Source organism: Charadrius vociferus, unplaced genomic scaffold (genome assembly GCF_000708025.1).
Source record: "Charadrius vociferus isolate BGI_N301 unplaced genomic scaffold, ASM70802v2 scaffold636, whole genome shotgun sequence".
In the NCBI taxonomy this organism is placed as follows: Eukaryota; Metazoa; Chordata; class Aves; order Charadriiformes; family Charadriidae; genus Charadrius; species Charadrius vociferus.
Window position 1 is genome coordinate 1,292,565 of NW_009649189.1, and position 13,223 is coordinate 1,305,787.

Genomic DNA, 13,223 nt, shown 5'->3' on the forward strand with positions numbered 1-13,223 from the left:
ATTGCAATTTTGAGCTGAGGCCAGAATGTTCCTTGTGCTTTGTAAAAGGTGAGTGGAGGATGGTGGTAGGTTTTGGATGGGGGTATTGGACACAGAAGATTCAAGAACCTGTGTATTTTTCATGAAATATGATATTTCTTGCTGAAGTCTCCGACCCATACTCCCGTGTTGTGTGGCACTATGAAATAGTTCCCCAAGAAAGGGGCTGGTGCAGGATTTGGTTCCAACAAACATTTGACAATAATCTCCTTCTCATTGCCCCCCAAATGGGCAGAGTCCCTGTGAGATCCTCAGAGATAAAGAACAGGCATAAATATTGACTTCTGCCAGCACTTGGCCAGGGTGGAGGGGCGATGCTGGGGCTATGTAACACCCCAGGTGTGTAGCTGATAAACATAAGCCTGGACACGTTTTGAAGGCAGAAAGCATGCAAGCTTGCCCTAGGAGTGGGTTGAAGCCCACTGTTTCCTGGGTGAGTTCCTAGTGTTGAGAGATGCAAGGGCTTAGGCAACAGTTTTGATGGATGTGAGATGCCTGACAACATGGGGGGTGCGTGGCTCAGTCTCTCTAGCTTCAGTTTTCTAGTATTAGTTGTCTGATGTCTGCACCTCCAACATCTGTTCAGCCCCTTGGGAACAGGGGCGGTCTCATTCATTACCTTTGGAGTGCAGCAATTAAGGGGGAGAAAATGACTGGCTCGAAATCTTTCTGTGTGCACTAAGCAGAGGACCTTTTTTTCCAATTTTAGCTGAAAAGGCTGGAATTTGGAAAATTTAATCTACTTTATTGGCTTGATTGCTTAACCAAACCCGTGAAGTGCATGTACAGCAGGATGGGGGCTGCTGCAACAGGGCTGCCGGGGGCGTGCCCTCCCTGGCCATGGAGCCACTGAGATGGGGAATACATCCTGCAGGAGATGGGACAGGATTGTTTGCCCTCCTCAGTCTCTGCGGCAGATTTCAGAAACACGGATCTCCCTCCCAGCTCTGTTGGGGCCTCTCATTCACTTTCTTTCCCACCTGCAGCCTCCCCAGCTGTTTCAGCTCTGGGAATGGATGTCCATCCTGAGTCCATCTTGCTCAGGACCTTCTCCTGGTGATGACTACACCTCACTGGAGTGGAGGTCTACCAACGTGGTCAGTGAGCTGGAGCACAAGGTGTACAAAGAAAGGCTGAGGATGCTGGATTTGCTCAGTCTGGAGAAGAGAAGAGCAGAAAGGGGTGATTTCAGTCTTCAGCTTCCTAGTGAGTAGCTATGAAGCCAGACACTTCTCAGAGATGCACAGTGAAAGGCTGAGAGGTATAGACATAGGTTGCAACAAGGGAAATTCCCATTAGACAAAGAAGATAGTGGTGCAATGTGGACACAGGGACCAGAGAGCTAATGGGATCTCCATCCTTGGAAATTCTCCAAACTTGCCTGGACAAGGTCCCGAGCAAGCTAATTAATTGGAGTTAACCCTACTCTGAGTAGCTGGTTTGACTCCCTTCCCACCTCAATTTTTCTGTGATTTAAAGTGATAAACTGACTTATTTTCCAGCCCACATTTCACCTGACTGTACTACCTCCTTGGATGTAAGTCCTGCAACACAAGCTATTCTAGCCTGTCACATTATGTTTCTGTCAGAGCTGTCTGGATGCTGCAGAAATCTTCATGAGTTGTTACGCATTTTCTTGTAGAAACTCTTCTTCTGCTGTCATTACAAAAATTTCCAGCTATGTTTTTACTCAGAGGTAGGTATCCAGAGCAAATCTGTGCCTTTGAAAAAACTGAGTGATGCATGGATTCATCATGGAGCTGCAGCCAGAGTGTGACAAACACAGTTTCCTCAGTCTTGATAACCTGTCTCCAATATGCTTACCCTGGAATCCCTCTAAAGTTTTTAATATCAGTTTTAATGCCTCTGTTTAACTGTGTAGTAACTGCATGCACTAGATGAGTTCCCTTTAGTACTGTTCTTCTTTTGAAGACTGGGTGGCTGATGTGGTCCTTGGCACTGAGCAGTCCCAACACTTTGCCCTTTCATAGCTTGTTCCAGTCTCTTCCAGTGGAACTATTTTGTCAGCAGTTTCCAGTGCTCCCATTTCAGAATCCAGTGCCCTTATTTCTCTTGAAATCATTGCTTTTGTGTTTAAAAGTCAATTGTGATCTTTAAGAAACTCTTCTGTCTCTCGTGTTGCTGTATTGACAGTCCGTTTTCTTCTGAGCCTTCATTTGCTTACTGTGAGCAGGACAAATTTCTTGACTTTTTCCCATTAGATTAGATCACCTTCCCTGCCTCCACCTCTCTCTTCTGGCCAATGTGTGGCTTAGCAGAGCTGGTGAGTAGGAGAGTCATTAAAGCTGGATGGTGAAAGCTCGTGATGTGAACAAGCCCCTCCTCTCCCTATCTAAGATTCACTGAAATTGGGCCAGGCTCCAGAAAAGGTGCAAAGACCCAGGGGCAAAAGGGAGTCAGCTGAGCATGGATACATTTACTCTGGAAACTGGGAGCTTCATTAGTAGTTTCTGAAAACGCCTTACAGGTTAGGTAAGACCTGGCTGCTTTTGCAATGGAAGCATGATGGATCTTGGTGCTAGGGAGCCTTGCAACAGAAGAAAATTATAGCTGAGGATTTTGGTATCTGTGGGTTTGGAGCCTCCGTGTTTTGTTAGATAGGAGCTGACTGTCTCTCCGTGGTGAGTTGGGAATGGCATAATTTTTATTATCTCTTTATGCCCTTTCCTTTTCCCATACTCATGAGAGATACCAGCTATTGAAAGCCTCAAATAACCATTAGTTGAGCTTCAAGCTCTTGTGTATCTGATGTCTTCTTGAGACTGTGTCTGTCATCAGTGCTCCGAATGTCTGGAGTTACCTTTCTGCATGGAGCAGCTCAGTGATGCCCAGCCAATGTTGGTTATTTCTCAGTTTGGTGGTGCCATGGAGAAGTATTCCTCCCATATACCAGCCACGCTAGATCTAACAGATCCTCACACTTGTAAATCTGCTTATGTGGGTCCTTCTCTGGTTATGCTTTGTTTTGACCACATGGAGACCACCAGTTGTGCTGGAGACATTCTTCTGCCTTTCCCTCAGGTTCAGGATCCTGTGTTCTTGTAGATCAGCTGTATTTTAGGGTTGCTGTTCTCCTTTGGGTAAGTCAACAACTTGCTACAGCTTAGTACCTGTTTGGTAGTACACTCTATACTGCAGGAACATAATTTCCTTAAGCCTTGGTGGAAGTATTTGTAAATTACTGTCAGTGACTTAAAAATAAAGGTCTTCAGTGATTTGTGATGAGTTCCTATTTGCACGCTTCCCTCTCCTTAGACATTCTGGATGAGTTTTCATGTGCAGAGTAAGTGTGTAAGATGTCCGTCTCCCATTAGGAGCCTGACAATGACCAGCTTGATTTGAAACCTATGGCTGTCCTTCCAGCCTTTTGCTGTGTCACAGTTTAATTCCAGTTGGCAGCCAGGACCACGCAGCTGGTTGCTCACCCCCCAGCTGCGATGGGGAAAAGAATCAGAAGAGTAAAAGTGAGGAAAAGCTCATGGGTTGAGATAAGATAGCTTAATAAGTAAAGCAAAAGCTGCACACATGAGCAAAGCAAAACAAGGAATTCATTCACCATGTCCCATGGCAGGTGGGTGTTCAGCCAGCCCCAGGACAGCCAGGCTCCGTCACGTGTAATGGTGACTTGGGAAGACAAATGCCATCCCTCCAAATGTCCCCCCTTCCATCTTCTTCCCCAGCTTTACGTACTGAGCACGACGTCGCATGGGGTGGGACATCCCTGTGGTCAGCTGGGGACAGCTGTCCCACCTGTGTCCCCTCCCAGCTCCTTGTGCCCCCCGGCCCACCGCTGGCAGGGAGGTGTGAGGAGCCCTTGACTGCTCAGCAGCAACTGAAACCACCAGTGTGCTACCAACAGTATTCCTCATCCCAAATCCAAAACACAGCACTACACCAGCTGCTAGGAAAAAAGTTAACTCTATCCCAACTGAAGCCTCGACACATTGGCATTACATTTTAGGAACCTCTCTCCTGGTAGGTCAGGATGAACCAGTTGCATGTCAAATCAACATCCACCCAACTGTGAAAGGCCATAATTGATATAGGTGAGATATTAAGAAGGTAAATAGGCATTAAGAGAGTAACTGTTTGCTGGATCAGACCTTGGAAAAGCACAAAGCAGCCATGGCTAGTCTCTGTGAACCAGCTCCAAAAGTGAGCTAGTCTCTGCAGTACAGAGGGGTCCAATGTGCACAGAGGAGATGCTTGTCTTTTCCATATGCTGGTGCAGAGACAGTGAGGAGGCTGTGGACGAATCTCTTTGCTTTGGCTGCCTCTGTGGTTGCAGGGAAGCCTTGGGAGAGCTGAGCAGCAGTGTGTGCAGTCACTTCTCTCCAGTTTTCCCATGAAAGACAGGAGAAGATGTGTCCCTGGCTAAGCCAAGGGAGCAGGGAGCACCACCAATGCCTTTCTTTATTATCATGCCTTTCCTCACTTTCTTCATTCAGTATTGCTGAGCATTGTCCATTTTACTGCTCTCGGGGATTTGATGCTGTTCTTTAGGTGCAGGTGACTATCAATGTGGTTTTATGGGTTCTCGGACTTCCCCGTTCCCTTTTGAGGATCTGCAGCTTTCAGTCCTGGCTGGAATTTAATATTACTACTCCTCTCAAGTGATAGCTGCTTGAACAAGGCCCGTCATGCAGATGATGAAACATGAAGCTTTTGTTTTTCAGCCTAGTCATTGTACTTGTTGCAAAGATCCTTCTCATGCAGTGGTTTTAGGAGATGAAATGCAGCTGGAGCACTGCCAGGTTATACTTACATTTTCATGATTTACTTCTTATGTATGCAGATGCTGTCTAAACATGTGCCTGCCTCTGGCCATGAAAACATCAGGAGTAGCTGCTCGTGCTTTGTTTATCTTTTTGTCTAGACATGTGGCACTTTTTCCACTTTTCCCACTCTTCTTGAGCAATGTCTAGCTGCTTGACTTCGTCCCTCTAATGCCCAGATGTACGGGGCAGGAGCTGTCCGCTTGGATCACTGGTTTTCTCTTTCTCTCTTCCATAATACTAATTTCTTATTCCCTGGACATCTTGCAGCTAGCTCACTTGTTGGTGGAGTTCGGTGTTTGCATGGAGAGCGACACAGCTTGGTGTCTGTGCTGTCTGACACAACACACTCCCTCCCATTAAAGATTTTCTTAAAAGTTCTCAGGGTTCCTATGTACAGAGCTCCCCGGGGCGTGGGGGGTTGGGCTGTCTCTCCAAGCAGTCATCACTCTACCAGCCCAGAGCCACACACCCCCTGCACATCGGCAGCCTTGCTATTGCATGTCTGCCCTTGCTTGCCAGCCAGCTCCTACACACAGTGCTGCTGGAGATCCCTTGCTAAACCGGCTTTCCATGGTTCGTTTAGCACTGAGCAGCGAACACAGCCTTTCTGAAGCATCGCTCCCGAATCTCGTTCCAGCCTTGTGCCACCCACATGTCGCTGATCAAGGGAATCTAAACTCTGCTCCACAACATCGGGTGCTCGTGACTCATTTACTGCTCTGTGCAACACTCCTCTGGTTGACTCTGGGCTGGAAGGATGGAATTTTTGCTCCTTCACTACCCATTTACTTTTCTCTTCATCACGTTTCTAGTCCTTTACCAGGTGAATCCTGCTTTCAGATACTTCTGCAAGATGACCTTCTATAAGTTGTGGCTCTTCACCGTAAGCATTCTGGTTATTATGCTGTGTATTCCTCGCGGACGTAATGTGGAAAACATGAAGTAAGTTGTCTGTGGCTTCTTTCTGCTCTGGGCATGGATAGAGTCAACTCGCACTCTGTTTTGGAGGGTCCTGGGAGTTGCAGTGCAGCGGGGAGGAATTAATTGTGCATTGGTGTGGAGAGCTGCCAGGCTCTGCAATTCAGAGAAGGGATGTGGGTTTCAGTATTGTATTTGAGTTGATAGAAAGAATAATGAACGATGGAGAGAAAGGATGTAAAAGGTGACATAAATTTGTCAAACTAGGTAACACCAACAAACTGGATACAATGCACAGGTAAAGTAACTCACTCTTATCTGGTCTTCAGAGCTGTATTCCCCTCCACCATGTGGCTGGTTGTCCCCTTTCTAAGTTGTTTTGGGAAAGCCTCTGCAAGTGCTCTTCTCCTTCTCAACTCTACTCTGAGCCAGTGCCCACCTGAACAGGCACGAGCAGACGTTACCACATCGCAGTGCTGGCACCTGCGTGGTCACTGGTGTCCCCATCACTGCAATTACAGCCCATTGCCCCCAGGTCTGGCAGTCTCTGAGCCCATCCCCTTGCTGCCCATCCCCTCTATCCATCTGTTACTGCCTCTGCAATGAGCTGCCGGACTCACCCGGCAGCTGGGCGGCTGTACACGTGTGATTAGCTGCGGTGGGCATTAGTAACTTGGGGTGTGGGTTGAGCAGGGGCTAGAAGCTGATTCGGCTATACGGCAGCACGGTGCTTGTAGCCTCCTCAAGTGCTGTGGGAGCAGGATTTACTACTTCATCCTTGTATGCTGCAGTGGAAGTTGGTATCTCTCAATTGAGCACCAGCCTTTCACTTCAAGAAATTTTCTTCAGTTTTTGACTTTTGTGCCTTTTATTCTTGTCTTTATTTTTCCAGTATATGTTAATATATGGCTGCCAGAATTGCAGTCTAATGTCACCCAGAGGCAAAATCATCTCTTTCCACAGCGTGGGCAATAGTGGAGTTAGGTGTATGGCACATTCATGGCAGCCTGCGTTCACTATTCAGCAAGGTGGGCAGGGAACTAGAGTACAAACAGGTCCACTATTAATTTGGGCATTATCTAGTATTTGACTGATCCCCAGAATTGCTGTAGCTGAAGTTGTCTGGCCATTGGTCTAACCTGGCCTGAAGAAAATCTACGAGGTGTATTGGTCTTTAGTGAAGTGATGAGCTGAAAAGACTTACTAATTGCTCTTCTCCAAGTCCTGGGTCAAACCTGGGAATGTGGAGAAACAGGCTGCTCTGCAGAGGCAGTCTAAGATGGGCTGGTTTGGAAGAATGGTGTTTAGATCCTTTACCCAGTTTCACCATCTCTTTGGCTTATGTCTGCTCCCCTTTTCCAGGTATTTGTGCATGTCATTGTGGCCTCTCAAATACATCTTTGGGATGAAGATAGTGGTGAAGGGCAAGGAGAACCTCAGGACTAAGAAACCTTTTGTCCTCGTGATGAATCACCAGACCTCCCTTGACATTATGGGTATGTGGTGATCCTGGCTCCTGCTCCTGGCTCCAGCTGTCTGTAGAGGAGGGTAGTACAAAATCCCAAGTACCACAGGCAGAGGGGCAGGAGTGGCTGCTATGTAGTCCATTGCCAGCTAGCCCCAAGCCAGGGCTGTTCCCCAGGGTATTAGAGCCCAATATGTATTTTCAAGCTAAATCAGCTTCATCCTTTCCAAGAGAATGGGGATGAGAATGTCAGTTGACCACAGCTATGTCATAGCTGCTCTCATTCATTGTCAGGAATAGTCCTCCTCAGAGATTGGTCTGGAGACCCCCAGAATCCCTTTCCCAACATGTTTTTGATCCTGTGAAGCTGGATAAGCGCTGAAGGCATGGCACGTCCCAGAGAAAAGTGCTGTAGCCCAGAATCTGGAGGAATCCTCTGTGCAGATGACAACTTGTTCTGTCCTTGTTGTCCCCTTCCAGTGATGATGGAGATGTTACCAAGTCGCTGTGTGCCTATTGCAAAGAAGGAAATCCTATACATGGGCACTTTTGGACTGGCATGTTGGCTTTCAGGACTCATCTTCATTGACCGCAAGAAGAGGGAAGAGTCTATCACTACCTTGACAGAGGTGGCACACTCCCTGCACAAAGAAAATGTGAGTGGGAAGGACTCTTTGGTGAGGAGGCACTGGAAACCATAGAGCTTGATGCAGCTGAAAAGGGATCTTTGTCTCTGGGCTGAGGACTGGGCAGTCTCTGGTGGGTGCAGCATGCTTTGTGTCCTTAAAGTGCTTGAAATGGAGGAAGTGGATGTCTCTGCATGGTCAAGAGCAGACAGATCAGTCCCAGGGGAATACATCTGTGCAGTGGTTTAGAATAGTAACTGCAGGTGCCTCTATCTCAATGTCTTCTCTCTCCTGCAGTTCCGCGTCTTGATCTTCCCTGAAGGAACTCGCAATCATGGTGGCTCCATGTTGCCCTTCAAACGTGGAGCCTTCCAACTGGCTGTGAAAGCCCAGGTGAGAGCCACCTTCCACCTGCCCCGTGGGGTGTGGTTTGCCTACCATGGTCTACCAGCAACCAGGGTTTTGAGTCCCTGACTTCCCTTTGGATAAAGCACACATCCAAGAGCCCAGCAGGAGCTTGCAGAGGGCACAGGAGGGGGCTGTCTCAGGGACAGATGAAAAATCTTCATGACTCATCTTGGGAAAAAAGTGGAGGGACCTTGACAAGAGCCCTGGACCTGCCCAGGGGGAGTTTCTGCTGAACAGGCCTCTGTACATACTGATTTGGCAATCCATGCATTGTTGGCCTAAATACAGAGATGAAAGTGCAAAAAGTAACAGCGAGGATGTTGTGTGATGCAGTTAAAAGTTCTAAATACCCCTCTGAGTGCCTACTATGAAGCTGACTGAGATAATTATCAGCAAGGTGCAGGATTCCCATAAGAACACCAGTTCCATTTTGGGGGAGGAATGGGGAAATTATAGATTCATTGTAGACTGTCTCCCCTCCAGGTCCCCATTATTCCTGTGGTGATCTCATCCTACCAGGACTTCTACAACCAGAAGGAGAAGAGATTTACACCAGGTAAGGATGACTTGGTACAGAGAGCGGGCTAGGTGTTGGTGCAAGCTTAGTCCTTGGAGGGAACCATAAGGTGGGTGGGCAGAGGACCATGTGTGATGTGGAGGTAGCAGCCAGAAAATGGCAGTTGCTGTCTTCTCAGGAAGGGAAGGTAATGGGGGATTTCAGGCATCACTTTTTCTTCTTCCCTTGGATTTCAATCACAGAATCATAGAATCTTAGAATACCAGGTTGGAAGGGACTTCAAGGATCATCTGGTCCAACCTTTCTTGGCAAAAACATGGTCTAGACTGTTCTCACAGCTTGTCCAATACCCATATGAGGGAACCTGGAGAAGCAGCAGAGTTCTGGGGCAGGTCCTGCCCTGGTCCACCCATGCTGTGCTTGGATTTGCAGGTGCATGGAGGACTGGGGACTCAAAGCAAACATGGAGCTCTCAGCAAAAGTCACGTTGAGAGCGTGCCTCCTCCCAGTTACCCCATTCTTTTCATGTTTCATCCATTTATGGTGACAAAAATTTCTGCTGGACAGTGATACAATTTTTTGGGGAAAAAGGGTGGAAGTCATTGGCTTCAAACAGAAAATGCAGGAAAAAATCTTTCCAATTTGAACAAAGTAACCCACTCTGTTCCTCCACTTTCTTCCCTGACTCCCACCCCAAAATGGACTTCTGCCACTTCCCACCCTTCCCCAGGCCAGTTCTGTTCCTTCCTAAGGGGAGGATTTGCATCTGAAATTCTCATTCCTCCCATTGTTTGCACCTGGGCGTAGTCATTCCTTGCAGGCAGACACCTGGAAGAGAGAGTTGGTGCAAATGTTTAACACTGTGTTGTCTGGTTCTACTCTTCTTTCACCCACTGGGCCTATCGTGTCTCTGTTGGCCACACACCAAAGACTTTTGTACTGGAAGCATTCCCCCAACGTGGGGGTCAATAGGAGCATGAGCAGGGATGTCAGCCCTGCTTTACTATCCCACTCCCTCCCTGTCACTTCCCTGCTTGGTTGGGCAACCAAGATAGACCACTCCTCTGGGAAATTAGAGAATAATGCTGTTGGGGGGGGGATTTCTGGAGCAGTTGAACGTTTTGGTTTAGGCAAGGTCAACTCCAAAGATAGATGAGTTTGCTTTGTGCCTTGTCTAGCCAAATTTGGAGTAACTCCAAGGAAGTAGATTCCACAACCTCCCTGAGCTTTTTAGGAAAGACTGTTTGCAATTCATGTACATTTGCCTTTATAATAACCTCACCCTGAGAGTTTGTGATTAGCTGACCCCTAAGCCCATTTCCTAATTGCTGTTAAACAAGTAGGACCTTTGCTGCTGGAGGAAGAACCGCAGTTAGCTTTTCCTCTACTGCCCCACTTTTCCCACAAGCAAGTTTTGCCAGGGCTGATTCTGAAGATGTGCTACACGTGGCCAGGATTTCTGCATATTAAGCAGGCTATTCCTTAGTTCAGGACAGCTCGTCATGTCCACAGTGGCTCTGGGCATGCTAATGAGCTTCTGGTAAGCCCAGCTGTGTATCCAGTGTGTGCCCACACTGTTATGTGTGGAGGAAGAGCAGAACTCAATGAAATTCCACAAGGGCAAGTGTAGGGTACCGCATCTGGGGAGGAATAACCCCATGCATCAGTACCTGTTAGGGGCTGACCTCCTGGAGAGCAGCTCTGTGGAAAGGGACCTGGGAGTCCTGGTGGACAACAGGATGACCATGAGCCAGCAATGTGCCCTGGTGGCCAAGAAGGCAAATGGCATCCTGGGTTGCATCAAGAAAAGTGTGGCCAGCAGGTCGAGGGAGGTCATCCTCCCCCTCTACTCTGCCCTGGTGAGGCTGCATCTGGAGTGCTGTGTCCAGTTCTGGGCTCCCGGGTGAAGAAGGACAGGGAACTGCTGGAGAGGGTCCAGCAAAGGGCTACAGAAATGATGAGGGGACTGGAGCATCTTTCTTATGATGAAAGGCTGAGGGACTTGGGTTGCCAGGGGGATGGGAGCAGTCTTTGTTCAGCGGTGCTCAGTGACAGGACAAGAGGGAACGGACACAAACTGGAACACAGGAAGTTCCATCTCAACCTGAGGAGGGACTTCTCTGCTGTGAGGGCGGCAGAGCAGTGGCACAGGCTGCCCAGAGAGGTGGGGGGGTCTCCCCCCCTCGAGCCATTCCAAACCCACCTGGACGTCGTCCTGTGCCACTGCTGGAGGTGCCCCTGCTCTGGCAGGGGGTGGGACTGGGGGAGCTCCAGAGGGCCCTTCCAACCCCCACAATTCTGTGATTCTGTGAAGTCTGGTGCTTGCTGGAAGTCTGTTCAGACCTACCTTTTCAGCACAGGCCTGTCATCTCTCAGCTTTTTCTGTAGGACCAAGTGAAGCATAGTAGACTCCTGAGACACCAGATCTAGCTTTGGATGTAATATGTGCAGGCAGGGAGCGTGCCCTCTTCTTTTGTGAAGCTCTTCTCTATGCTTCTGTTTTGCCTCCCTTACATGGCTCTGCTAGCGACATTTCTGCATCTCATTTCCCAGCACATGTGTAAAGGCATGCATGAAAGTTAAAAAATAACACAGACACCCCCCAGATCCTTAGGTAGGTGTCTGCACAGGCAGCATGTTGTCTCTGCTGTCCAGAACAAGGGCCACAGGCGCAAGAGCAGAAGAGCACAATGATAGCTCCCCAGTATATTCTTCCAGTTTGCACCAGTCCGTTGCTCAGGTGCTTCCCAAGAGTATTGACACACCTTGGCCAAAGAGGGGGTCTTGGGCACGATTTATCTCATCCTGAAGCACACTTCTGGAAAGAGGGACTCTGCTGAATTTGGTATACATAGATCAGAGTATGACCAGTTTGGGTGTGTTGTATTACAGACATCTCATTCTCTTTGCCGTGATATAGACAGATCCTGAGGTCTTTCCACTGTGAAAATTTATTTGATACGAATCATTGCATTGAATATCTTTAGGGAGAGATTCACCTGTTTCTGTATTTATGATTTTTGCGATCTCTGTGGATGGGAAAAGTCTGGTTCAGGGTTTTGCTGTGTGCATCTGGGACATGGCTGGGTTGCTACACAGCTTTTGGTGTATGAAGGAGGGCATTTTCCCTTCCTTTCTGTCTTTTTCCTTCATTTGCACTGATCCCGCTCCTATATCTTCTCTTGCTCTTCTACACCACTCATATATTTCCTTCCCTGCTCTCTGACCCTCCTGTCTCCCTCTTCCAGGGAAAAGCATCATCCAGATCCTGCCAGAAGTGGAGACCTTCGGCCTGGGCCCAGACGATGTTCCCAAGCTCACTGAGCAAGTCCGTGACTCCATGCTCACTGCCTATCAGGGGATATCAGGAATGACGAATGGGGCTTCCCATTAGTGGTCCTATTTTCCAGCTCCAGCTGTGTGTGTAGCAGCAGAGGGGGAGGGCATGGCAACCACAAGAAGATCTGGAAGCAGAGACAACCATGGATTGCAACCCTGACATACTGGAGACAGCAAAAACATCCACAGAGGAGAAAAGCTTGTAAGTGGAGGTGGTGAAATGGTTGCCACGTTCCTTCCAGAGGACTGTGCCACCTGTGTGGACAGACACATAGTGGCTAGCTGGACATTCCTTTGTAACCGTAACCCTGAGAACTTCTCTCCAGCTGGATCCCAGGCAGAGCTGGACCCTTCCTGTGAGCATCTTACAATCAACTTTTCCTATTCCAAACCAACAAAGTGGAGGCATTTATCCCTGAGCCCGTGGTCATCTTGCCTGGGGAAGTGGCTGTCCTGGGGTTTGAGGGCTGCCATGTTCCTCTGGAAGCACACTCAAGATAAGGGACCGTCTCCTGCCTCATTCCGTGGGGTAGACTTGGGAGGTTCCTCTGCCACAAAAGGGCGATTAAAGACCTTACATGTGTCTCCAGGGGCTGGTGGTTTCTTTGTTTTTCTTAGCCTTCCTTTTAAGCAAAGCAAGATTTTGCTTTCAGTGGTTTGGCAGATTTTGAAAGTGTGAGGGGAACATGCCTGAGGACTCAGAAACCAGAGGCAAACAGCAAAAACATAAGGCTTAACATCCTTGCCATGCCCTGATAATCTCATGAGTTTTAGCACAACCTATGTATGTGCAAATACACTGTGGAAGCCGCAGCTCCTGATTTCTGAATATTGCCTGATTTTGACCTGTCTTCTGTGTGTCAGAGGATGGTGTCTTGTCTTCCTCTGCCCAGGGTCACCAGAGCTTTTCCCCGCTCCCCACATGCTGGGGGCTCATGGATCAGCACCATCCCCATGCTACATCACTCACCTGGGGCCCTGGCAGACCCATGGATCTCCCGAGGGCTCCCCAGGCTGTGGGTGGGCACTGGGCTGAGATGGGCAGGACTGGCCAGCACACCCTCCCATGGCACCCTCCCATCCAATACTGTAGTTGTGGGATTTTTACCGAG

General features: G+C 48.5%; 1 protein-coding gene across 1 annotated transcript; it reads left to right on the forward strand.

Annotated features, from left to right (window-relative positions):
* The first annotated feature begins 5,595 nt into the window (after positions 1–5,595).
* On the forward strand, positions 5,596–12,166 carry AGPAT1 (1-acylglycerol-3-phosphate O-acyltransferase 1). Its single transcript, XM_009888859.1, has 6 exons — positions 5,596–5,780; positions 7,119–7,252; positions 7,702–7,877; positions 8,145–8,240; positions 8,739–8,811; positions 12,021–12,166. Exons 1-6 carry the CDS (start codon positions 5,596–5,598, stop codon positions 12,164–12,166), a joined length of 810 nt encoding a protein of 269 aa, XP_009887161.1.
* The last annotated feature ends 1,057 nt before the right edge of the window (positions 12,167–13,223 follow it).

Coding starts and splice junctions, on each gene's coding strand:
- AGPAT1 (XM_009888859.1), top strand. CDS start 5,596: ATGGAATTTTTGCTCCTTCACTACCCATTTACTTTTCTCTTCATCACG. Junction 5,781..7,118: donor CGTAATGTGGAAAACATGAA/GTAAGTTGTCTG, acceptor CCCCTTTTCCAG/GTATTTGTGCATGTCATTGT. Junction 7,253..7,701: donor GACCTCCCTTGACATTATGG/GTATGTGGTGAT, acceptor GTCCCCTTCCAG/TGATGATGGAGATGTTACCA.